General features: G+C 38.3%; 1 protein-coding gene across 2 annotated transcripts in view; it reads left to right on the top strand.

Moving 5' to 3' along the window:
• Positions 1-13,127: 13,127 nt before the first annotated feature.
• TERF1 (telomeric repeat binding factor 1) overlaps positions 13,128-26,144 on the top strand; it is a gene marked incomplete at both ends in the record, with an annotated part of 31,787 nt that continues 18,770 nt past the window's right edge. Inside the window, 4 exons of one of the 2 annotated variants that reach the window (XM_084229300.1) lie at positions 13,128-13,443; positions 18,810-18,905; positions 21,519-21,640; positions 23,655-23,741. In XM_084229300.1, the coding sequence (XP_084085426.1) occupies positions 13,137-13,443; positions 18,810-18,905; positions 21,519-21,640; positions 23,655-23,741 (612 nt within the window). The remainder of the gene's footprint in view (positions 13,444-18,809; positions 18,906-21,518; positions 21,641-23,654; positions 23,742-26,144) is intronic. The other variant, XM_084229299.1, reaches the window with a different exon arrangement.

Below are 26,144 nucleotides of genomic sequence, written 5' to 3'. Positions count from 1 at the left end.
GAAAACAGTGGCAGGAAGAGCACAAGAGACTATAGTGATGGTTCATGGGTGACTTGGTGGTGGGAATTTTACAAAGATTATACCTAAGAGGAGAAATCAAATAATGTACAAAAATGAACAATGATGCAAAATATATCTATAAAGATATGGAGCAAGGTAGCCGGAGAAATGGAAAGAACCTGGATCTATGCTGAGTCATTGATTGACCTAACTTGGAATTGACCTACCTTCTTATTATATAAAATATTCTTGTGACTTAAGCTATTCTAAATTGGGCTTGTTGTTATTTCCAACCAGAAGCATACTAAAATGATCCAGAGAGATGACTTATCAATGGTAGAAAAGAGATTGTCATAGGCAAAAAAAAAAAAAAAAAAAAAAAAATCAATCCTGACAGAATGAGCATTCCAAGGATACTTCTGGCACTGCAACCTAACAATTGCTGGGTAGAGATGTGTATTAGGGGGCCTTGGCCTCTTTCACCTTCCTGAGTGTAGGGTAAGTAAAGTATCAGGGTTTTCTGCCCTCCCGCCATTAGGATTGATGATGGATCCCTGCAGTCCTGAATGCGTGCCTTATAGTGGGCACCTGGAGTGGGGTGTGGGCATGCGTAGTGGGTACACCTGGGCTGAGAGACTGGGCTTATGAGGGCGGCATCAAGGGGACACGAGCAGAGGGAAAGGAGTAGAGAAGCAAAGGCCACGAAAAAATGCCGGAGAGCCCAGCAAGAGTGAAGATTTGTCGGGAGCTGGGAGGCCTGCCAGTCTCCCAGCACCCCTGCCTGCTGTGTCCTGAAAAAGCCTGAAAAAGCCACTGAGGGCTCCAGGACTCTCCTTTACCGGGTCTGCTCAGATCAGAGAGAATCAGCTCTGTGCCTTCCTGGTACCACACTGAGGAACCTCTGATTGAATCCCCTAATTCTCCTGGACTTACTTCAATAGGTACTTCATTACAGAGAAGAGAGAGGAATCTTAAAATTTGAAATTGTAACCATTAAATGCAGGGTTGCTACACCCATCCCCACCCCAGCAGTTTCCTTGTAAAGCTCCATGATGGGAGCCCCTTGGGCACACATACATTCTCCTTCCTCTCCTTTATATAGTCTTTTAAATGGTTGCTTAAAGAAGGGTTCTTCGGAAGGCTAGCTCTGCTGCACTCCCTATGATAGCACTACCTTTGCAGAAAACCCTGGATGTTTGTTTTGTTGCTGTTGTTTGGTTTTCTGGGGTAGAGTAAGTGAAAATTGACCCAGGGTAGGGTAAGTGAAAATTCAGCATTTTCCGCCCTACCGTCATACCTATGGGCTTGCATGTGTGCCTGACAGTGGACACCTTGAGTAGGGTGTGGGCATGCATAGGTGGGCACACCTGGGCTGAGAGACTGGGCATATAAGGATGGCATCAGGGACATGCCAACAACAGCAACAGCAGCAGAAGCAGCAGCAGTAGCAGAGAAACAGAGACCACGAGAGAACGCAGAGAGCCCACAGAGTGAAGACTCCCCAGCCTCTTGCCCCCCTCCCTGCTGTGTACCTGGTTGCCACACTACAATTGATGTAAAAAGCTCAATAAAAGTCTGAAAAAGCCACTGAGGGCTCCAGGACTCTCCTTTACCCATCTGCTCAGATGGTAGAGAACCTGCTCCTTGCCTTGCTGGCACTACACTCAATATAGGTCGGTGACAAATTCTGAGGATTTGTCTGGTGGTTAGGAAGCTGCCCCTTAGTCCTAGCAGCTGCCTGAGTTTTCTTAAAGATTTATTTTATGCATACAAGAGCCTTGGTGCAGGCCAGAGGTGGGGTGGCAGGGTTAAGAGGATTCACCAGAGACAGAGTGGGGAGCAGAACAGGCAGATCTACTGAAATACACTGCTGAGGGGAGCAGCAGGCAAGTCAGCAGCCATGTGGGTCACCTTCCTGGCCGAGCATCAAATTCATGCCACTGTGGCTGCTGATAGCTTCACTGTGCTGAGACTTAATTCCTTGTGCCACCAGGGAGGCCCTGCCTGAGTTTCTTTCTCCTGCAGGACTGAGGGCTATGCTGTCCTGTCCCAGAAGCGGACTTGGGAGGGGGAGTTCTCTTGATTCCTAAAAAGGAGCTTGCTAAACACTGGCTATGAGATCAACTTGTTCATCCCAATCAGTGAGTGGTGACCCGAGAATGAACTAGTGGGTGTCAGAAAGCATTTGTCACTTTTAAGAAAAAACTTGAGTTCAGCTCTGGCTCTAGAATGTTCAAACCCCCAGAAGACATGTGATTTGTTTGTTCAGGGGGAGGTAAGAATGGCTTCAGGAGTCCTAGGAAAAATGAGAATATCCACGGTATTTTCCAAGCAGTTGGATGGGACTGTCTTAGGCTGGCCTATATGTTTCAAGGTGGTTGCTGCCTCTAGTAAGGTTTTGCAGAAGGCTGAGAAGTTTTCTTTGGGAAAGACTGTCACTCATATATACCACACTATGTTATTTCAGGCCTGGAGACAAAAGGGGTATACAGGTTGATGCCTAAATGTAAGGCCATGAAAAAACAGTTTTCTGAGTTGCTCAGACTGATTGTGCCATGACCATCCAGCACAGGTGGCTTAGTAGATAATATGCAGCCTCAAGATATAGTCCACACATGCAGAGAGCAGTAAATAATATAAGATTTTGATGCGCCATTCGCATGAGCAAAAAACATAGATATGTAAACTAGGAATTGAGAATGATTACCTTTATCTCTCCAGGTTACCATATTGCTATGTTTAGCAGGAAGCAGATGAAGAGAATGATGCCCCTATTCTCTATGGATTTTAGAATTAAAATTCCCCACAAAAAGAAAGCGAGGAGAGAGTCCTTATCACCCAGTTATAGGAGAATGAAGCCTTGGAATCATTCCAGATTGAAAACATCCACAGTTGTTTGCTGGTCCGCGGCAGTTGTGAGATAACTAGACCAGCAGGTAACTCCTCAGGCCACCACATGAAACCCCTTGCATACATATTCCTCCCTCCCCCTATACATTCTTTTAAATGGCTTCTTGAAAACATAGCTCTTCAGAAGGCTAGCTCTATTGTGTTCTCCTTGGTAGCCCTACCAGGGAATAAAACTTCCCTTGTAGAAACCCCTCAATGTTTAGTTTTTTGACTTTCTGGATTACTGGTAGATCAGAAAGTCAATAAATTTGTTACCAAATACAAAGAGTTCACCGCTTGACATTTGCCAACTGATTGACAAGACCAAGTCAGTGTCAAAAAGTTTTGTTTTTTTTACTACTCGAATAAAGTAGGAGACAAAGGGATAGCTCCCATGGTACTGTCTCCTTTTTCTAAGGGAGTTAGGATTTTTATAGGATTATCGGGTGAGGGTGAGAAGGCAGGGTGGAATGTCCTGTGATGTTCGCAGGTACAGTATAGTTTCATGACCAAAACATGCCTCTGTATGGATTGCATGTTCAGAAAATGACAGCCAAGTGTCCCCTTGGGCAGGGATTTATTATGGATGTTAATGAACCTAGTTATATAGGTCACCAAGGATCCTCTTTGCACCTGTTGCTTTTAGCCAGCTCTGGCTCTAAATGGATATAAGGGTTTTCCTAATAATGTGAATTTGCTTGGTAAGCCTCTCGGAAACAATTCCTGAAGCCAAAAGAGCAAACTTAATAAGACTCATTCAGAAAGCATTGCTCGTATTTGGATCTTTCAAACCAACTTCTTGGATCTCTGGCCCCTTCCCATGTATGTTTAGCACTTTGGCATATTGGGCTTCCAAGAAAGAATTTCAGTCTTTTTTTAAGATTACAAATATTTGCATGGGGAGAATAACATGGTATATTCTACTCTTTAACTAAATGTTTCATTATATAGTGACCTCTACTGAGAAGAATAGATGTATCACCAGATCTAACAATATGAGTAGTCAAGTTAGTCTGTTTAGTCAAGGAAATATTTAATTGGGAAGGGCAATTCTTGTCAAATCTGTTATTTAAAATTAAGATCCAATTATACTCTGAATATTTTTTATTTTTTAAAAGATTTTGTGAAATTTTTCAAACTCATGAAGTATAGACAATCACATAGTAAATACACACCCGTCCCCCAATCTTAAAAAAAATCCCAATATTTTGCCATATTTACCTCACATGTTTTTTAAAATAAGACAGTTGATGTCCCTTCTGTTCCCCTTCTCCTCTGAAGAGGGCACTACTTGGTGCTCCTTTTTCTGAAGATTATTTTTGAACTTCTTCATATGAATGTATTCATACATAATAAAATGAGTTGCAGGTTTTAAATTTTTGTATGTGTGCAATATATATGAAATTACAATCTTCTGCTGGTTGAATTGGCCTATTATTGATATCATTCCCCTTGGGAGAAAAAACAAAATTTTGAGATTTAAACTGAGGGGGGAGACATGATTCTTCTTAATTATGAAGATAATGGTAAGCTAAAGTTGCCAAGGGAATCTGTACAAAAATGGTTGAAAATTAGGACAAAGGAGAAATCCAGTAGTAGCTGATATTATTGAGTGCTTAGACCAGACACTGGTTTAATGGATTTCTTTGTTTAGGTCATTTAATTCTCACAGCAACTCCAGGAGACATCTATTGTGACCTCCAATTTACAATAAAGAAAACCAAAGCACAGAAGTTATCTGGTTTGCCTTAGATCACACAGCTAATGTGTGGCAGAGACAGAAGGAAAATCAGTCTGACTTTCTGCTCTAAACCACGCTGGGTAAATGAGGTTTATAAAGAATTCTAAAATCCATCTTTAATCAATCACCAGCCCATGCTGACAAACTTGAACTTCTCCAAGTTCCCCTTCCTATAGTTTTTTGAGTCACTCAACCAGACCCCAGAGGTTCTCTTCTCTCTGTTTAGATACTTCACTGACCAAAATTTGAGCATTCTTCTCCATGCAAAACTGCACAGTTCCTTGACAACAGAAAACTAAGACTTGTTCCCAACTCTAATCACCGTGACCTGAGACAGGTCAAAAGTAATTTCTCTAGTGCCTCCCCTGGTGGCGCAGCGGTTGAGTGCTGGGCTGAGAGGCTGCCTGCAGCCTCTGCAGCGCTGGTTCGTGCCCCAGCTGCCAGCGAGGGTCCCACAAAAAAAAAAAAAAAAAAGTAGTTTCTCTAAATTAGTTAATCTCTTATACAAGGCAAAATACCCTTTTAACCATTTGCAATAATCTTCTTTTAAAAAAAAAGATTTATTTTATTTATTTATATAAGAACCGGGGTACAGGCCAGATGCACGGGAGGGTGAGAGGATCTACCAGAGACAGAGTGGGGAACAGAACAGGCAGACTGACTGAAATACACTGCTGAGGGGGGCAGTGGGCAAGGCAGGAGAGGTCTGTTGCACCATGTGGGACCCTCGCCGGCAGGCCAGGATGGAACCAGCACTGCAGAGGCTGCGGACAGCGTCACAGAGTGGCGCTCAACCACCTGTGCCACCAGGGGAGGCCCGCAATAATCTTCTTGTGAGGGAGAATAATTCAATGTGCTGTAACATCCTAAGTCATTAAATGGGAGGATTTGGCGGCTCTGCCTTCATGTAGCTATGCACTTATTCCTAAAAATTGATCTAGCATGGAAGTTTTTGGCTTTAACTCTTTATAGAGAGAAAAACATGAACTTCCAGACCTAAGGAACAGAAACAAAGAGAATAAACTTGGTTGGGGTCTGGGGCCCTGGGTCTTTTAGGGAGAAGAAGAACTAGAAAAGAGCCAGAACACCTGGCTAACTACCAGTAAAACTCAAAAATTAACCCTCCAAGTCATACCAAACAACACATAAAACCTAAAGTAACACTAATATATAGTATAAGAATGAATTAAATGATATTTGCATAGCCCATAGAAAGTTGTTGCTGTGTAAGGAGCTTGGTGGTATCATTCCTGCCCCCCAGGGGTACACTGCCACAAAACAAATGCTGATTGTTCACTTTTCCTCTCTGTCATGAAAATGAAAATTCTCTTTGGATTTCTTTTGGTTAGGAAGAACAAGTACTACTGTAGGTCTTTTGTAAAAGTGAAGCAGTGTAATGAGATTTCAAAAAGCAGGAAATACCTGTATCAATTTGCTTCTAGCCATGCCTAAGAAAAATGTAATAGATATTGATTGAATACATACCATGTGCCAAAGCTTCTAGGAATTGAGGACACATCGTGGATAGGCCAGACAAAATGGCTGCCCTTGTGACTCTGACTTTTTAATGAGGAAACTAAAATATGAATATTATCAGTTAGTGATACATACTGTGGAAAGTATTACAGATGGGAAATACTTAGAATAGTTGAAGAAAACTTCTCTGCAGAAAGGCGTATTCAAATGAAATGGGTTGGCAACTATTTGACAACCATCACTCAGAGAGAACAGCAGGTACAGAGACCCTGCAGCAGAAGTAAGCTTGCCCTATTTGAGGAGTAGCAAGATCAGATGGCTATAATAGAATGAGCAATAGACAGAGTTTCTAAGTGCTATGATTAGAAATATAGCAGGGGCAAGAGCATGGCCTATTAGGCTTTAGTGATGGATCTCAATTTTAAGAGTGATCACAACATTATTATAGGTTTTAATCAAGTGAAAAAAAAATATTTTGGTATCAACAGAAACAAAGAGATCCATTGGGATGCTACTGTGTGGTAGCATTTCCCAAGACGTGTTTGTTGGTACAATATTTATATAAGACATCCTATGAAAAATGAGTGCAATGACCAATACAGCACATGTTCTATGTCCTATATGCAGAAATTTATAATCCACATTAGTGTGTGGATAAATACATGAATTAGTAAAATTATTGATTCCTTGTCATAAAATCTTCCTGCTCTGGTCACTTTTTGGAAGCTCATTCTCTTGTGAAATCTCATGTATATATAAAAATTCAATAATATATATATACTTTTCTCCTATTCATCAGTGTCAGCTTAATTTTCAGACATAGCCAGGGACCTTAAGAAGGTAGAGGAAAACTCTATCCTTCCCTAAGTTACCATCATTTCCTATCAGACAGATAAAGAGATAGAGAGAGGGAAGGAATCATGCCCAAGATGACACAAAGCTACTTGGTGAAAAAGTTAGACTGAACACAAACTTTTGAACAAATCTTTTTCCTGGGCACAGGAGAGAAAGAACACTCTGATATGACTACCAACTACCACAATTACATATTTATTGAGTCCTTAATCCATCAAATAGCTCTTTAAGGAATTAATCAATTTGCTTGAAGATAAAGAGTTAGAAATTGGTGGAGAAAGAATTCAAATCCATATCTCTCTGACTCCACAGTCTAAAATCCTAGCTGAATAGTACTGCACTGTCTGTGCAGTATCACTAGTCATATTTGGCTATGAGAATACTTGAATTGTGGCTATTCTAAACTGAGATGTGTATAAATGTAAGATACGTGCAAGATCTTGAAGACATTTAAAAAATGTAAACTTAATAATTATTACATTAAGGGCCTCCCTGGTGGCACAAGGGGTTGAGCATCCACACTATGGAGAAATCCGCAGCTACTGCAGCACAAGTTCGATCCCCAGCCAGGGAGGTGACCCCACATGGCACAGCAGACCTCTCCTGACTCACCCGCTGCTCCCCTTAGCAGTGTATTTCAGTCAATCCACCTATTCTCCCCACTCGGTCTCTGGTGAATCTTCTCACTCCCCCTCCCCCACCGCACCTCTGGCCTGCACCCCAGCTCTTGCATGAATAAATAAATAAATCTTAAAAAAATAATAATTATTATATTGATTACAGGTTGAAAAACTATTTTGGATATACTGGATTAAATAGAGATGATATTAAAATTAATTTTACCTTTTTTAAATGTGGTTCCTAGAAAATTTAAAATGGCACAGGTGGCTCATGCACTATTATAAGAAGCAGATGTTACACAATGTATTTCTTAATGCTGTCATGGTCAATAAATTTTCCTGATTTTTCACTCCAGGACTAAAAAGCATTACTAGTATACATTGTTTTACCCAGAGTTGTTTTATTTCCAGGGGAAGAGGGTAGAAGCAGGAGTGGTCCCCCAAGTACCCAGCTGTTTGCAATTATATTGTTTTACTCACATACAATGCTATTGTGTTACTTTTGACAGACACATTTTAGAATATTGATTAATCAGGGACTTGTTAGAGTCATACAGCAGAAATGTATTTTTTTAAACTAAAGAAATAAAATAAAATGGTTGTGGAGAACCAATATTGTACTCAAGGACTGAAGTGAGTACATTTTCTTACAGAACAAGACAGCCCCACTCTGATCACCATATACTAAGATGCCCCACAGTATTCCTGTGATACATGAAATCTTATTATATAAAATCTCAGGGGCAACAAAAATCTCAATATGTTAAAAGCTCTGAAACATTAGAATTGTCTAAAACAATAATTACCTTCCTGAAACCTGCTTCATTTTAAGTCTAAACCTCCATCAGTCTTACTATTAACTTATTGATTCTGAAAAGGGAAGAAGTCTTTGGAAGTGGGAGTGTGCTTCTTTATCAGTATTATAAAGTGTCCACTGCCTCAAGTGGAAATGGAAATATATATGTGTATCATTTTACTTGTGCAATTCAGTAGCTATCAACTCTGGCTCTGCATTGGAATCACCTAGGGAAATTTTGAAAAACACAACTATTCAAGCTTCGGTCCAAGAAATTATGATTTAATGATTATAAAGTCTACCTTGATCAACTGAGAAAATGTGATGCACAGCTAAGGTTAGGAAATATTTGTGAGCATAGCAAAACTCATGTGTTAGGCTACCTAAACTATTTAAAAAATTAGTTTGCACCCAGGTCTCCCTTCTCTCCCCTTTGCTATAAGGATACTAAGGACCTCTGCTCAAACATTCTTACCACAATATCACTGCCTTAGACTTTCTCCCTCCGCCGAACTCCTACTACTGTCAAGTTACTATAAGTATAGCTTAGTAATTTGATGTTTCTGTGCAGGGTGTGTTTATGTGTGTGTGTCCCCAACAGGAGTGTGATTCTTTAAGGAGAGGAATAACATCTTCATATTTACCATGTACCTTTCTAGTAAAGTGCACATTACACAATAGGTACTCTGCAAAAAGGAATGTTTTGAAATTATATATGTAATTTGCATAACCATAAGATATTTATAAAGGTAGAAATAAAACAATTTATATGACTTCTGAGACCATCAGCTTATGTTAGTGACAAATGTTTGACATGATAGATACAAGAAACATGAGTCTCAAAGTGTTTCTTAGACTATAGTCAAAGGCAAAACTGTATGGAGAATTACATCACCATGGGGAATGTCATCTGAGCTTTATGGAATCTGTGTTAGTTTGCTGGGTCTGCATAACAATATACCACAGGCCAGGTGGCTTAAACCACAGATACATATGTTCCTACAGTTCTGGAGGCTGGGAAGTCAAGATCAAAGTATAGTCAATTCCCTTCCTGGGGAAGGGTCTCTTTCAGGCTTACAGAAGACAATCTTCTCACTGTGTCCTCACATGGCTGGAGAGGAAAAGGATGGAGAGTGAGTTTGCTGGTGTCTCTTCTCAGGTGGACACTATCTCTGAATACAGTCACATTGAGGGTTAGAGATTCAATATGTGAATTTGGGGAGCACATAATTCAGCCCATAGCAAAATCATTCCACAGTACCTCTGTCCAGTTGTCATTTGGCTATTCTATCACTGAGTCTAGTGGTGAGAAATCAGTACCAGCAGAATTTCACTGTGGGAAAGCTCTAACGGTGAGAAGGCATAACAGACATGAAGTCAAATTTGCCTCATTAAATCTTCAGTTTTTGGTCCCATGTTGAGTTTTGGGGTCATCACAAAACAAAACAAACCTCCCTTCCTCATGAAAGGTAACTGCAGCAATTAGTTTGCAAGAAATATAATTTCTAATTTTACCCAAGGAATTGAAACAGGGTGATCCCCAGGAAAGGGGGAGGTTCCAGGTTCCCTGCCCCACCCAAATGGAGGGTAGAGCTGAGCAGAGAGAGAAGAAGCTGCAGAGGAGACTGAGGAAGGAAGCAGGATGGAGCCAGAAGGAGACCTGTAGGAGGCACATGGAGCCTAGAGACACGTGAAGAAACTGATCTGGTCCCCAGGGACTAAAATATTTACTATTGATAGCAGATCAAATTGATAGCAGACCAAACTGTTAAGAGGGGAAAAAAAAAAGCCATGATATCCATTCTAAGGATTTGTGCCACCTACCCCGCCAGGCAAAGTAACCAGACTCTAGCGTGCTTGAAGGTCTTTAATCCATAAGAGGTTCAAAGGAGAAAATGAGGTGGGGAGAGAAAGACAGACTCCTAGTCTAACTCTGAAGTCACGCAGCCAAGCAGGCCAAGCCCAGAATGAGGTGGCTGAGGCAAAAGCGCTTGTCTTTTGGTAGTGGACGGGGTGACACAAATGTGGGTGAGACCCATGGGGAGGTGACAATGGCATCTCTTATCTTGATTTTGATTTTGCTCTTTTCCTTCCGAGCTTGTCCGGTTGTTTCTGACCCTTTTCTGTGGGTCCCCACTGGAAGGTGCTTTAGACTTGTGGCAGGCTTTGGGGCCTTGCTCTGGGCCAATCCCATTTGGATGGAGTTTTACCCACGAGGAGACAGGTAACTTTGGGTGCTTGATTTAGAAACTAGATTCTTTGCCTTTCCTGTCTTGTTTCCTAGTTGTATTGAAGTTCCTTCCCATTAAAGTCTCATATGTTTTGTGTTGATGCGGTGGATGGCAGAACCCATTTAGAATAGGCAGGTTTGCAGGGTTTGGGCTGCCCCTCTCCCTGCCCTGTAACAGAATGACTTTAAAATCATCAAAAGCAGGATTCTCTTTTCTCACCCACCCGTCTATATCTTGAACTGTGAGGATCCACCTCCTTTAAAGTACTCATAAAGGAAGGATACATTATAAACTTTTCTGCCAAAAAAAATTTTCCTCATCACAGAATGGTTACTCATCACATATGAGTTTTACTGAAATGCCAAATGTCTGGTTTGCCCATCACAATATTAAATTAAAATGGTGGGTAAAAACTTATTGTGAGTTTATGTATTGTCTGTTTTATACAGCTGTTTTACACTTACCACAGTTGAGATTTCTGATCACAGCGATGTCAAAGTATTAATTCATAAAAATAAATTTACCATCTACCCTGATGGACAGGCTTAAAAAAATTTTTTTTCTTTTATGAGAGGTCTCTTCAAGGATGGTTTTCTGGCCTGTGAATCAGTAAGGCTCTGTATTACTGATTTTCTGCTGGAATAGGACTTTAAAATAACTTTTTTCCCCCTACCTGACCCACCTTATTATGTCAATGTTACTTAATTTTTCTTCAGTGAAATACAAGAGGACAGAGATTGCAGCATGTAACTGGAAACAACCCCAAATTGAAATTTTGTTGATTATTATGATGTAACCCTATGTATTTTCCATTTCACTTCATTATATACCATTGCTTTAAATATAAAAAAAGTTTCAGTAAATTGATATCACAGGAAAACATATTCAGTTTATGACTTTGAATAAACTGGTTGATATACTTAAAAATAACCCTAACTCCTTCCTGGGAATTGAGGAGGTTTGGAGGAAAGGAAGCAGTAGGCTCCTCTTGAGAACCTTGCCAGACAAAAAAGTTTGTTTGAAACCCTGGGGTTTGTTTGCTGTGTTCATAATATACTTTAACCTCTATTCCCTTAGACTTTGTTCCCCTGTGTTGTAACAGGACTTACTTCCATGGGCTTATTAGAACCTGAAGGAAAAATCCCTCCAACTCATCACTCTTTTTCTCGGTGGCATAAATAACCTGCCTTTCCAGCTAATATTAGTTGAGCATTTACTGGGTAGTTGGCTTTCCTTCTAAACAGTTTACATTTATCAAAACCTTTAATTGTACCCAAAAGTCTATAAGGACATGACATTTATGCCCAATATGTAGGGGGGGGGAAACTGAGGCAAAATTTATCCCAGGTCAGTTAGAGGGTAACCGATAGACAGCATCCCAACATAGGTATTCTGAATGGCTATAATGTGGTGCTTTAATACCTGAACATTAGATTTATAATCTTATAACAATAATAAATGTGTAAAATTAAAATGCATAAGCCTTTGATAATGCTGATTGTGTTATAAACGGAAAGGTTTTTAAAGTAAACTTTTTAATGAAATAGTGATGCACATACTGTAAAGTGCATAAATTATGTTCAATGAATTTCTAGAGTAAATAAACTGCTGTATCTATCACCCATATGGTGATTCAACTTTCTAAATAATATTAATTAATTATCCACCTTTCCAGTGTTAACTGTGACACAGAAGAAAGTTGTACTAAGATAAGGCTTGGGTATGAAACACTCCTTTTAATCTATCAATACCTTTGGTTGCTTAACTAGTCCACATTATAAACTAAGATTTGTCGAATTCATTGGTTTACCACATAATGAAATGTGTCAGTATGGTTTTCTGAGAACTTCCTTTGTAGAGCAGGGGTTCTTAAAATGTGATTTCCAGACAAGCATCCTCACTATGACTTATAAACTTATCAGATCTACAAACTCAAGGACTTCAGTTCAGACATGTAGAGCAGAGATTCTGGGGGTGAAGCCTAACAAATTGTTTTAACAATGCCCAGAGCTGCTTCTGATGCGTGTTAAGGGTGAAGCTCTTGATATAAATTCGTCGAAACAGTTTTGGTTTGTGACCCTGCAGCAACTCTGTCAGATGAATACCAGGGTCTGAAGTTTTACACTTTAATAACGGTAGCAAATTCCAATCACCTCTTTTTTTTGTAAGTACCCTGCGGGTAAAATGCTTTTTCATTTTAACTATCCGTGTAGCCCTTCCATCCAATGTTGCATTTTAGGATGAATTAAAGCAGACCCCTAACCTCCCAAGCGCTCCACCGCCCAGTCTGAAGTTGACCAGTTTGCCAACAAGGCCTCTGCCTGGAGGGGGCAGACAGTTCAAAATCCAGAGGCGGGAACAGGTCTCGACCAATCAGACGCCAGACTCGAGTCACTCGCCCATCCTGGCGATGTGATTGGTGATTTACAGCGGCGGAAGCGCTCTTCTGTGGCCACGCCCCCAACTTCCAGCTTAGACCAATCGTCGCTCTGCGCTCCCAGCGGCGCAAGCGGCGGGAGTGATTTAACATGGCGGAGGAGGCCGCCTCGGCCGCCCGCAGTCCGAGGGGGTGTGCGGACGGGGAGGATGCGCAACCCCTGGAAGAGCGGCTGGGGGACGCGGCGGGAGACGACCAAGAACAGTTCGAGTGCCAGGAACTGCTGGAATGCCAGATGCAGATGGGGGCGCCCGCGGAAGAAGAGGACGGGGGCCTGGTGGCCGAAGCCGAGGCTGTGGCTACCGGCTGGATGCTGGATTTCCTCTGCCTCTCTCTCTGCCGGGCCTTCCGCGACGGCCGCTCGGAGGACTTTGAGCGCACCCGCGACAGCGCGGAGGGTGAGTGTGGGGGCGCCGCGTGGCCCCGAGCTGCGCAGGAGGCGGGAGCCGCAGTGTGAGGCGGGGGGGGGCGGGTTGGGGGGAGTTGGGGGGGGCTGAGGGGATTGGGGTTCTCCAGGTGGAGAGCCGGGGCACCCCAGCTGAGGTGAACGGTGGTTGGAATCCACTTCTGCCTGTTAACCTGCTGCTCGGTTTTACTGATGGGTAAAATGAGAATGTAAGATCCCTTTCTAAGGTTGATTTAAAAAGCTTAAAATGGGCAAAATTGCACCCACCCAGTGTCAGTCCTTTGGTCTCCTTTGGCTCAGGTATTTGGTGTTTATACTAAGGTGTTTTTGTAGTGGCGTTTATTCAGCAGTCACTGTGGCCTCCAAGTGACCGCTCGGCATCATTGTTGACAATTTCTTTGACAGGTATTTCAACCTCTTTTGGCCTATTTGCTTAGTAGAGGCAGCAAAAAGTAACTTGCCAGTGAAATGTAATGCCTAGGCAAAGACCTTCTAGCTTGGAGATGATCAGCCTGGCTTTTTGCATGACAAATGCTCAGGTATTTATTTTAATGTTGTTGGCACTCAGCTTCTTGAATACGCTCAACTTGTTGCAGCTGAATACAGCCCCAGGATAGTATTTTATAGGAAGTTCTCAGAAAACCGTATTGTCACATTTATCACGTGGTAAACCTGTTGTTTATGCAAATCTTGGTTTGTAGGGTGAACTAGTTGAGCAACCTTAGTATGGATGTGTTAAAAAGTGTCTTCCATACCCAAGCCTGTCCTTAGTTCAACAGCTTTTCCTCTGTGTCACAATTAACACTGGGATGATGGATAATTAATATTAATTAGAAAGTTAAATCCTAAAATGCAGCCAGTTCACCATAATTAGAATTAGTAAAAGGTCCTCTTTGGAGGGGAGGTTAAAATCAATAAATTGGAACGGGAAACATCAGTATGAACTTCTGTTTAGATATAAATGAATATATATAGAAATGTGTTTGTATATATTTGTACGTATATGTACAAATGTTAACAGGTAAGTATGCACACATTTTCCATGTTCTGTTTGTTGGATGAAGTGTATAGAAACAGCGTGATCCTAGTAACAACAAGTATACTTAGCACCAGATCTTGGCTTTTAATACTATTCTCCAATAAAGGGAACTGTAACAGGGTGGTCCCCAGGAAAGGGGGAGGTTCCCTGCCCCTCCCAAGGGAGGGTGGAGCTGAGCAGGAAGAGGAGAAGCTGCAGAAGAGACTGAGGTAGGAAGCAGGATGGAGCCAGGAGACCTGGAGGAGGCACATGGAGCCTAGAGACACGTGAAGAAACTGCGCTTGTCTTTTGGTCGTAGACTGGGTGACACAGATGTGGGTGAGACCCATGGGGAGGTGACCATGGCAGCTTTTATCTTGATTTTGATTTTGCTCTTTTCCTTTCGCGCTTGTCCGGTTGTTTGTGACCCTTTTCGGTGGGTCCCCACTGGAAGATGCTTTAGACTTGTGGTGGCCTTGGGGCCTTGCTCTGGGCCAATCCCATTTGGATGGACTTTTACCCACGAGGGGACGGGTAACTTTGGGTGCTTCATTTAGAAACTAGACTCTTTGCCTTTCCTGTCTTGTTTCCTAGTTGTATTGAAGTTCCTTCCCATTAAAGTCTCTTATGTTTTGTGTTGATGCGGCGGATGGCAGAACCCATTTAGAATAGGCAGGTTTGCGGGGTTTTGGGCTGCCCCTCTCCCTGTCCTATAACAGATTCAGAGTTCTTAACAGAAATATACCAGATGAACAGAAAGCAAGGCAAATAACCCACAATGGTGGATTATAAAGGGACCCAGGCCAACTGCAAGAGCTCCCAGTGGCCAAAACTGAAACAACTCATGTTATATAAATAAATAAAATAGTATTTGATTATAACCCAGAATATAAAATAAATACTCATGATTTCATTCATATTGATGTAAATAAATGATCCAGTAAATAAATGAATATGAGAGTAGACAAATCCCCCATGCAGATTAATTCCAAATAATTTATGGAGTTGATCTGTCCTCAGAAAAGTGGAGCATAACTGCTTTTTTTTTTTTTTAAGATTTATTTATTTTTATACAAGAACTGGGGTACAGGCCAGATGCGTGGGAGGGTGAGAGGATTCACCAGAGACAGAGCGGGGAACAGAACAGGCAGACTGATGAAATACACTGATGAGGGGAGCAGTGGGCTATACAGGAGAGGTTTGCTTCGCCATGTGGGATTCTCGCCATCAAACCGCCTGTGCCACCAGGGAGGCCCTGGAGCATAACTACTTTTAAGTGGTTTCTGTATGTAGTGACTTCCAAAGAAGTCATTTGGGAATAACTTTACAGAGTAAAGAAAGCTAATACAACCTTATACTTGAGTGATCAAGGTCAATGTCAGTATCAACAGTTACAGTACTCTGTACACTTGATATGATCTGATGAAAATGGAACTCAGTTCTATGATCGCCCTCAAAACCTATGCTGTCCAGATTAATCATGAGAAAAATGTCAGATAAATTCCAACAGAGGGGCAGTCTACAAAATGTCTGTTACTCCTTGAAATTGTCAAGGCTCTCAAAACCAACCAAGGGTTGAGAAATTTTCATAGCCATGGGTGCTTAAAGAGACATAATAACTAAATATAATATGTTCTGGATAAGCTCTACAACAGCAAAAGAATTAAATGAAAAACTAAGAAAATTTGAGTAATGCATGGATTTTAGTTAATGAAAAATAGTAATGGTTTATGTAACATAACATGCTGGTTTACAATGTTAATAATAGGGGGAACTGAGCATAAATCCTACCTCTACTATCATAATCTGTAAATTTAAAACCCTTCTAAATGTGAAAGGTTTTTCTTTCTTTTTTTTTTTTTTTTAAATAGTGCAGACTTCTCAGGTTGCTAAATCAAGATCCAAAGGAATACTTTAGGCCATTCCCAATATTTTAAGGTTAGGGGCATAGAAACCCAAAAAGAGTAAACCTTTTCAAGTTGCACTGCTGACCAGTAATGGTTGTCAAATTGTGAACATAGTGTTGCCTCTGTATTCCCGTTTTTAACAAAAAGACTTCCATCACAATTTTATCTGCTACATTTTTCATTGTAAAAATATGCAACTCTTGAAAATTCATAGTTCTTTTATTCCAACTCAGAATTGTTCTCACACTTCAATGTACCTTAGATAATGTCTTTTACATAGTATGTTACTCTTTACATATCCCCTATTATGGAAAGAAGTCTAGAAAAGGGTATGCAAGTAAATTGTCTGAGTCTGACTCCCACCTCTTCTATTTCATAGCTGTAAAACCTGAAGCAAGTTACTTACCCTTTTGTTACCTTAATTTCCTCATCTGTAAAGTGGTAATAATGGTATATAATTACTAAAGCTGCAAAGAAAAGGATAGGAACTGATAAGTATAAAACAAGATTCTTCAACCTCAAAAATTTTTACATTTTGCAACACGTACTTCTTTATTGGGTTTATGCAGCAGAGTGAAGGGGTTTGGGAGTGATGGTTCTGTGCATTATAGGATATAATAGGATCCCTGATCTCAGCCTACTAAGGTGTCAATAACCTACCGTTCACTGAATCTCCAGCCATTACCAAATGACCACAATCAACCCCAGATGAAAACCTTTGTATAAAGTGCTCAATGGTTTTCTAAGTACTTAAATATAGTTGCTGCTGTTGTTCCTGGCCATTAAATCCTTCCTGATGTATTTTTCCTTTCATCAGTGCTTGCATACAGGTATTGAAAAAACTAATAGCTAGTTCAGCTAGACTAGGTGTTTGCCTTTGTTTTTTTTTGTTGTTGTTGTTTTTGTTCTTTGTTTTTTGGGTTTTTTTTTTTTTTTTTTTTTTTTGCTTAAGCAGGTACAAAGAACAGAAGGACAATGGCATGTTAGTCTCTAAATTGAATATGAAGGGAAGTAAAGAGATAAGTGATTTGACATTCTTCACTAGAATGAATTAGTTCTTTCTTTTGGCTACTTACACTGTATGGAATTTATTAAAGTTCTCATTAGTCACTTGCATAACCTTTCATTTAATTTGTGTCTTCTCAGTCAGACTAAAACCTTCCTGAGAGGCAGGATCTATTTTATTTCACAGTCACCAGTCAAGCAGTAGCTTGTCAGTAAACGCATATTGAATGAATTGTGTTTAACTAGTATATTAAGCATTGTGCTCTCCTTAAACCCTGTTTAATTCTGTATGACTGTATTTGAGTCAGATAATCTCTGGAATGGCATAAGATCATGGAATCTTAGAGTTGAGGAAGCATACATACAATCTTAGAGTTGAAGAAAAACAAATAAATGCATCTATTTATTTAATGACTATAATACTGCTTTTTGGGTGATTTTTTTAAAAGATTTATTCATTTATTTATGCATAGAAGAACTGGGGTTTATGCAAGAGGTGCAGGGGTGAAAGATTCACCAGAGAATGCGGGAGCAGAACAGGTGGATTTACTGAAATACACTGCTGAGGGGAACAGTGGGCAAGACAGGAGAGGTCTGCTATGCCATATGTGGTGGGTTAGCTCCCTGGCCACGATTGTACTCAGGCCCTAGTGGTGATAGCGTTGAGACTGAACCCCTTGGCCACCAGGGAGGCCACATTTTGGGGTTGTTATTAATTTTACCTTTAATAAAAGTTATTACACATCAGCCAACCTCTAGGAAAAGTATAATGCTGACATTGTTTGTCAAATCTTAACTTAAACACTGTTTCTTCAAAGAAGTCTTGCCTCATATTCCCTCTTCTAAAAACTGCTTAAGCATGCTCTACATTTCCTTATTGTATGATTGTATGATGTACATTTTTGGTTTTGTTCACATTTTTACTTTGTTTTCTCCTTTGTCTTTAATTGCAGCATGTTAATAAACTCAGTGAGGTCTGGGAATACTTCTTATTCTCTATTGTAGGTTTGTACTCATTGCCCAGCGTAACTCTGGGTGAGCATTCAAGTATTTGTGAGATTAATGTTATTTATGTTTTTAACATAAAACTTTGTAAACTGAACAGTCTCACTTAACCGAAACCTTGACAAATAATATAAAATGTTTCCTTAACATAGGAATTTTAAGTTTTAAAATAAGCTTCCAACTAGTAATTCGATACATTTTGGTTTGGATCAAAATTTCCCTTTTTGGGAATATATAATGCTGCCTATAAAAGTAGTTTAAAGTATTCTGCATGTAAAACATCAGTTTTATTTTGAGGAAAGATGTTCTAAATTTATGGTCATTTTTATATCACATAACTCAACAAACAAACCAGACAGAGGCACTGCTGGATCAGTTTAATTTTTTGTTTTGTTTGATTAAAGTTTATTTATTCTTTTTCAGCTATTATTCATGGATTGTCCAGTTTAACAGCTTATCAATTGAGAACTATCTACATATGTCAGTTTTTGACAAGAATTGCAGCAGGAAAAACACTTGGTAAATACGTATTTTTATCTTACATTAGCAGTATCTCAAGGTGTAACTAACAGCAAGACAATGAGAAGAATCAGGTGAAAACTATTGTTTGTTTTTTTAAGGGTTTACACACATTCATTTGGTGTATACTAGCATCCCTAAGCAAACAAAAGAAATGTAGTGTACCTGTCTTCATAGAGTAGTGGTTCTCAAACTTTTTAGTCTGCATCAGTCATTAAAGAACTTGTTAAAAAACAAAATGCTGAGAGTACCCTTACCCACCATGAGTTTTTGACTCAATAATATGTAAAGTATCCTGAAATGTACATTTTTTAATAAATTCCCAGGTTATTCTGGTAATGCTGTTAGGCAGCCACTCTTCTTGGACTCTGTCTTGGCAGTTTCACTCTAAATTTGAATGTGTGGTAACTTTGTTGTAACTGATTACTATGATATTTAAGACTCTTACTTGAACTTGATGACAGCACTTATTTATGTAAAGGAATGTGATTTATAGCTGTATCTCTCTCCCATCTTCCCATAGTTCATTTTAGATTATAATGGGTAAACTGGTTTAATTTCTCAATAAATCAATGGTATTTACAACATGGTTATTTGAAGGAATCTTAGTGCACACAACTGCATATCTAATTGGTTTTTATTCTTTCAAAATGGTTTTCCAGCAATTTCAAGTGGTAGGCCATACTTAAACGAAACTGCTTACTTATAAACATGTTGTATTACATAGAATCCCACTGTATAACTGCCTTCTCATGGCCTCACTAATCTGTGGCTCCTATAGCATGGTTTGTATTGGGTTATATAAGAAGTTAGGTTTTGAGTTGGTGCCAGGAACATTAAGTGGATAGGACTAGAGGCAGAGTCCATGTGGAAGACAGAACTATAAGTAGGTCTGGGTCTGTTACTGAAGATAAAACAGACAGATATGGACACAAAAGAATTCCAGACCATGCAGATCATATGTTGACAGTATTTTGTAAGTTAAAAATGTGACAAGACCTTTTAACGTTCACAGATGGCAGTTGTCCAGTATATCTTAGTTTCTCCCACTCAATCTCCACAAACTTCCCTTCAAAAAAAAGATATCAAGAAAGCTTATATCATCTATTTTAAAGATAAATCATATGCAATACTCACATCAGTATTGCCTATCGTACATATCAAGTAATTCAGCTTTTTCTTGTAATGTAATACCTTTTCTATTTCTTGGGAGCACTTACATCATCACTAGTAGTGCTTCTCATAGGTTCCATGTTTGTTATTCAGGGTTTACAGTATGGCACTAAGGATGAAATATAAGCAAAAACTATGAGAGATTATTTTCTACTGTGATAACAGGTTTATGTGTACTTTGTGGTTGTAAATAATAAAATAGACTATTATCTCTATATGCATTATACACTGATGACATACCTAACTTTATCTTAGTTTTTTTGATATTTCAAGTCTACCCATTTTGTCTGCTAATTCTTTCAAATTGTTGCAGATCTCCAAAAACTTTTCTAATGTATTTACTAAAAAATAAAATAAAATCCGTATGTAAGTGGATTCATGCACCTGTGGTTTTTGAGGATCATGTGTGTGTGTTATCCCTTTGCTTAATTTTTAAGTGTTTGCTCTGTAGCAGCACTGCCCAGTATGTGAGCCACATATATGATTGAGAATTTTTTAGTAACATTAAAAAAGTGAAAAAAAAAAAGGTGGAATTAATTTTAGTAAAACCTAGTTCAATATTTCTAAAATGTGTTTTATTATATAATCCATATAAAACTTGTTTACAAAAAGCAGATCTCAGTTGGGGTAGCTTCGTTTTAACTGCTCAGTAATGACATGTGGCTCGTAGCTTCCATGTTAACTTCAGTCTCTGTTCCACATAGCTTTATTTTACTATTTTTTAAAGTTTTAATTTTTTTTTTTTTTAAAAGATTTGTCTATCTGTGCATACAAGAACTGGATCCTTAGCCTTTTATTAAATGAAACCAGAGAAGAAAATAGCTGCAGATCATTACCTCACCTCAGAAGGACTTTTTCCTCTGGAATTGTAATGATTCTCATTCTCATTGCTTCTGCAATTATTCTACATCTTTAAAAACATAAATTTACAATTTGTCCAGTTTTTTCATAGTTATAAAGGAAATGTTGGCCTGCTGCAGTATTCTACATTCTACCTAGAAATGAAAGTCTAACTGTAAATTTTTTTTTAAGATTTAGCATATATGCATTTTTCTATATCACTTTCACAGAAGGAAGGCAGGTTTTATAGTGAGGATTAGGTAATGTTTGTTTTAATGCAGTTAGACCTGTAAACTAGTTAAGGATTGTTACTATGACATCTCAAGTAAAATAAAGTTTATTTTAGTTCTTGAAATCAATATTTTAGTAAAGAAATTTTTTGTAAACCAAACAGCTTTTTTCCATTTTTAAAGTTGATTGTTATGAGGAAATTAACTTGAAAAGTCCTATCATTGCCCTAAACTGGTAAATAAATACAAGAGCAGTCCCTGGAATGTAGTATGCCCTCAGTAAGTATTTAATGGTGAAATTAATGTATAAAAAACTGACAAATAAATTTCTACTTAGCTGTTAAATTATTTTTTTCTCTGTTTTTAAAAGATGCACAGTTTGAAAGTGATGAGCGAATTACACCCTTAGAATCAGCCCTGATGGTTTGGGCTTCAATCGAAGAGGAGCATGACATGTTTTATGAAGAAATACAGAATTTAATTAAAATTCAGGTATGATTGTTGTATTTATAATTATTATTTTGTAAAAATATATCTAAAGAAATTAAGAGCTACCTAAAGTGGAAAGTAAACCTAGAGTAAGATTTCCTTTTATTGTTCTCTTTAGAAATTTTGGCTTATATTCCTGACATGTTTATAGTCCTTTGGTTTATAGCACTGATATAAGCACTAAGGACTGGGATATAATGTGTATATTGCTCCCACTTCAGGAAATGTGCTGCATGTCTTTAAAGATCTGATCACCACCAACTTTCAAAAACTAGTGGGATGTGCTCTGTCAGTTTGTATTTAAAGATTATGAATATGACAAAAATAGAATATGTATCATTAATAAGCTCATTGATTTTTATAATCAGAAGAATGTAAAATTGTAATCATGTAGAGAGAATTTTAGGACTAGCCTGTTAAAAAAAAAGTAAGACATCAAAACAGTCATTTAAAGATATAATAGGGAAAATATGGTTTGAGAGCAGTAGGTGGGATTTTCTTTGATAACTAAACTTTTTCTGACTGTTGAATTTTTTTTTTTTTTTTTAAGATTTATTTATTTATTCAAGCACTGGGTACAGTCAGAAGCGCGGGAGGGTGAGAGAATTCACCATAGCCAGAGCGGGGAACAGAACAGGCAGAATGACAACACACTGCTGAGGGGAGCAGCGGGCACAACAGGAGAGGTCTGCACGCCATGTGGGACCCTCGCCAGCAGCCAGAGATCGAACCGGCGCTGCAGAGGCTGCGGGCAGCTTCACAGACCAGCGCTTAACCGCTGTGCCACCGTGCAGGCCCTGACTCTTGAAATTTTTTATATGGATTAAGTGGGAGAGAAAATGCCCAAGAATTAATTATTAGTGGTTAGTGTGGTGACTGCCAAGTAGAATGAGAAGAAAATGGGTAGCACAAAAACTGCTTTTGAAAATTTCAACCCACGGCAAAAAGATTTGTCATGTTATCCTCATTTTATGGGGCTCTGGAAGGAGCTGACCTTTGTAATATACCAATGAAAAGTTGAGTGGGTAAAATACGCTACATAGCAAACATGTAATATGTCACTATTTTGCCGAATATTATTCTAAGCACTTTCATATATGTATATTTAATCTTGACAACAACCCCATGATATGGATACTGTTATTTCTACCATTTTGCATGTGAGATAGCTTGAGCAGAGAGGTTAAAAAGTTTGCTAAGTTTACAAAGCTAGCTAGATGGTAATGTCCCACCATCATTGATATCCAAAAGACCACTTTATAAAATGATTATTTAAAAGAATCTGGCTTCCTAAGTTTCTGTTACAGTTTTCAGAAATCCTAACTAGCAAATTGAATATATTCTACTAATCACAAATACTACCTCTCTCATTGTCCATTTGCTCAAAATTAATATTTAGGTTGACTCTAAATGTATATGGCACAGTTCCTTACCTTTTTACTAGTGGCTGTCTTTCATTTGCCCTAAACTAGAAAGAGATAGAATGCTGGCCATTTATAAATATGCCTGGGACCAAGGAAGATAATTCTTATCATTTTCAAATCACAGTTATTTCATTTTTAAAGTATTTTATAGCCTTTTTCAAATTAAAATTGTTGAACTCCATAAAAATATTTATTTATTTATCTATTTATTTATTTATTTATACAAGCACTGGGTACAGTCAGAAGCGCGGGAGGGTGAGAGAATTCACCAGAGCCAGAGCGAGGACCAGAGCAGGCAGCGGGACTGAAGTACACTGTTAGGGGAGCAGTGGGCGGCAGGAGAGGTCTGTGCACCATGTGGGACCCTCCTCCCGTGGCCGGGGAGGAGCCGGGAATTGAACCGGCCCTGCAGAGGCTGCGGGCAGCTTCGCAACCCAGCACTCAACCGCTGCGCCACTGGGGAGGCTCCCCATAAAAATATTTTAAATGAAGTAGTTTAGACTCATCTGAGAATCATTTAAATATTAAACAATAATTAGGTTTTTAAAAAGCAACCTAACCACCTAAGGTATGTACTGTGCTACTTTTTTTAGGCAATAGCTGTTTGCATGGAAAATGGCAGTTTTAAAGAAGCACAAGAAGTCTTTGAAAGAATATTTGGTGACTCAAATAACCACACGGTAATTGTTAAAGTTAAAAATCATAGAATTCTAAAACTGGTTTTATGGCGTGAGGAAAACTGAAAGAATGTTGGAGAAAAGGAATGCTTTATATTGCCCAATAGAAATATAATACAAGTCACATATGAGATTTTAAATTTTCTAGTAGCCACATTTAAAAAGTAAAAAACAAATGAGACTAATTTTAATAACATTTTATTTAACCCAATATATCCCAAAACTCATCATATTGAAGTATTTGTACTTTGTACTTACTTTTTTGTACTAAACCTTGAAATGTAGTATGTTTTGCACATGTCTAAATTCAGGTCTAATGCATTTCAAAGACTCATTAACCAGGTCTGACCTGTGGCTACCATATTTGGACAATGCAGGTTAGAAGAAGGTATTATAACTTACTTATTTTTCTAGAAGTTTATTATGTGCTCATTATAATTTTGGGGAGAGAGGAAATAATGTTTATTTAAGGTCAGTGGAACTTAGTTTTTTAATATTAAAAACAGTGTTAATGAAGTAAATAAGGTTATTCAAAGAAAGTAGTTTTGTAACTTTTAGTAATGTTTTTATTAAATAGTAGCATGTTCTTTGTTTTGTGTTTAAGTAGGTAAGTTTTCACAAAATGAACATACTTGTGTAACAAGTCTCTAGATCAAGAAAAAACATTACTAGCACTCTTTAGTCCTTTCCTTCCCACCTTCTCAAGACTATCCACCATCCTGACTTGTAACATCCGGAATTAGTTGTATTTATTTCTGCACTTTATCTATTGGAATCATATAGCAAGTTTAATTTTTCTAAGATCCATATTATTGCTTGTAACAACAACATTTTTCATTGTTTCTTTATCGAAATGTTCTGTTGATGGACATTTGAGTAATTTCTGTCCCTTTACATGTCTTTTATGCATATGCATTTCTATAGAATACATACTTAGGAATAAAAAGGATCAGTCCTAGGGTATGAATGTACTTAGTTTTAGTAGACACTGCCAGACACTTTCCCAAAATGGCTATATCATTTCTTCCAGTAGTGTAGAAGAGTTCCAGTTGCTCCAGAGCACTTATCTGTGGTTTTCATTTTAGTCTTGTCAAATATGTAATATTAATTGGGTTTTAATTTTTGTTTCCCTGATGACTAATGAATTTTTGTACTGCTGGTATAGAACTGGGAGATAATCACCTTCATTCACTGAAGGACTAAGCCAAGTGGAGCATAATAGTTCTAGTAAAGCTCAGTTTATCTCTAAGTTGCCCCTATTTCTAGGGTATAAACCCTCCAGAGATTTCTCCTGAAAGTCCTGTATGGTTATTGGATTCCTTGTCCTTACATTGTTGCCTTAGCACTTTGAGGTTACTGAAAATGCCACTTCACGTGTACTTAACAAAGAAAAGAACCTTATGGCCAGAAAGCAAAATGGAAAGTGCTTAAACATCACTCGTGTTAATAATAAGGGCAATAGCAAATGATATATTGGAATAGTATTCCCATCCATCAGACTGGCAACAATTAAAATTAAAATGCCTTAAAATACCAACAGTTGACTGAAAAGGTAAAGAAATGATTAGATTGTCACACCTCTTCTCAAGAATGTTAAAATAGTAAACTTTGGAGAGCATTTTAGCAAAATGTATAAGCGTGCATTCCAGCAATTCTAATTCTAGATAAATACTCTGAAGTAGCTATTTTCACTTCCATTGCATATTTGAAAAGCAATGAAGCTTTATTTTATTTTTTTTAAAAAGGCCCCACTAAGATAATTTCTTGCCTAAGAAGTAGAATTTTTTTAAAAGCCCTATAGTTTTTATTCAACCAGTATTGAAAGCATACTGTCTAAAGGAAAATGTATACTGTGTACAACAAGACATGTAGAAAGATGTTCACAGCATTGTGATAAGAGAAATAACTGTAAAGTCTGGGAGAATGGATAAATAAATTCATTTTTGATCAGTGGAATACTTTATAACAGTGAGAAATAACTATTTCTACAGATATCAAGTCAACCTGGATAAATGTCATAAGTAAAATATGACAAGTTTCAGAGTAATATGTAGTATAATACCGCTTGTATAAAGTTAAAACTGTGCTAAACAATAGTATATGAACACATATATAGTACAAGTATAAAGAAATGAATGGGCATGGTAGATTGTAAATTCAGCATAATGGTTCCCTTGAAAGAGAAGGCTTGGAGTGGGATTTCCAGTCAAATTATGGTAGTAAGCAAGAATTTCAATTATACTGATAATGTTTAATTTTTTATATTTGATAATGAACATTAAAGCTTAAATTTTGTCCTTTTGTGTATTGTGAAATATATATTTTTTAAAATGAAAAAATAATGTTGGTGGACCATTTAAAAGAGGAGAAATTTTTTTTTTAATTTTTTTTTTAATAGAGGCATGT

Source organism: Talpa europaea, assembly GCF_964194135.1.
Source record: "Talpa europaea genome assembly, chromosome: 3".
Taxonomy (NCBI): Eukaryota; Metazoa; Chordata; class Mammalia; order Eulipotyphla; family Talpidae; genus Talpa; species Talpa europaea.
Note: the sequence above shows the minus strand (reverse complement) of the source record. Positions and strands in the feature narration are given on the sequence as shown.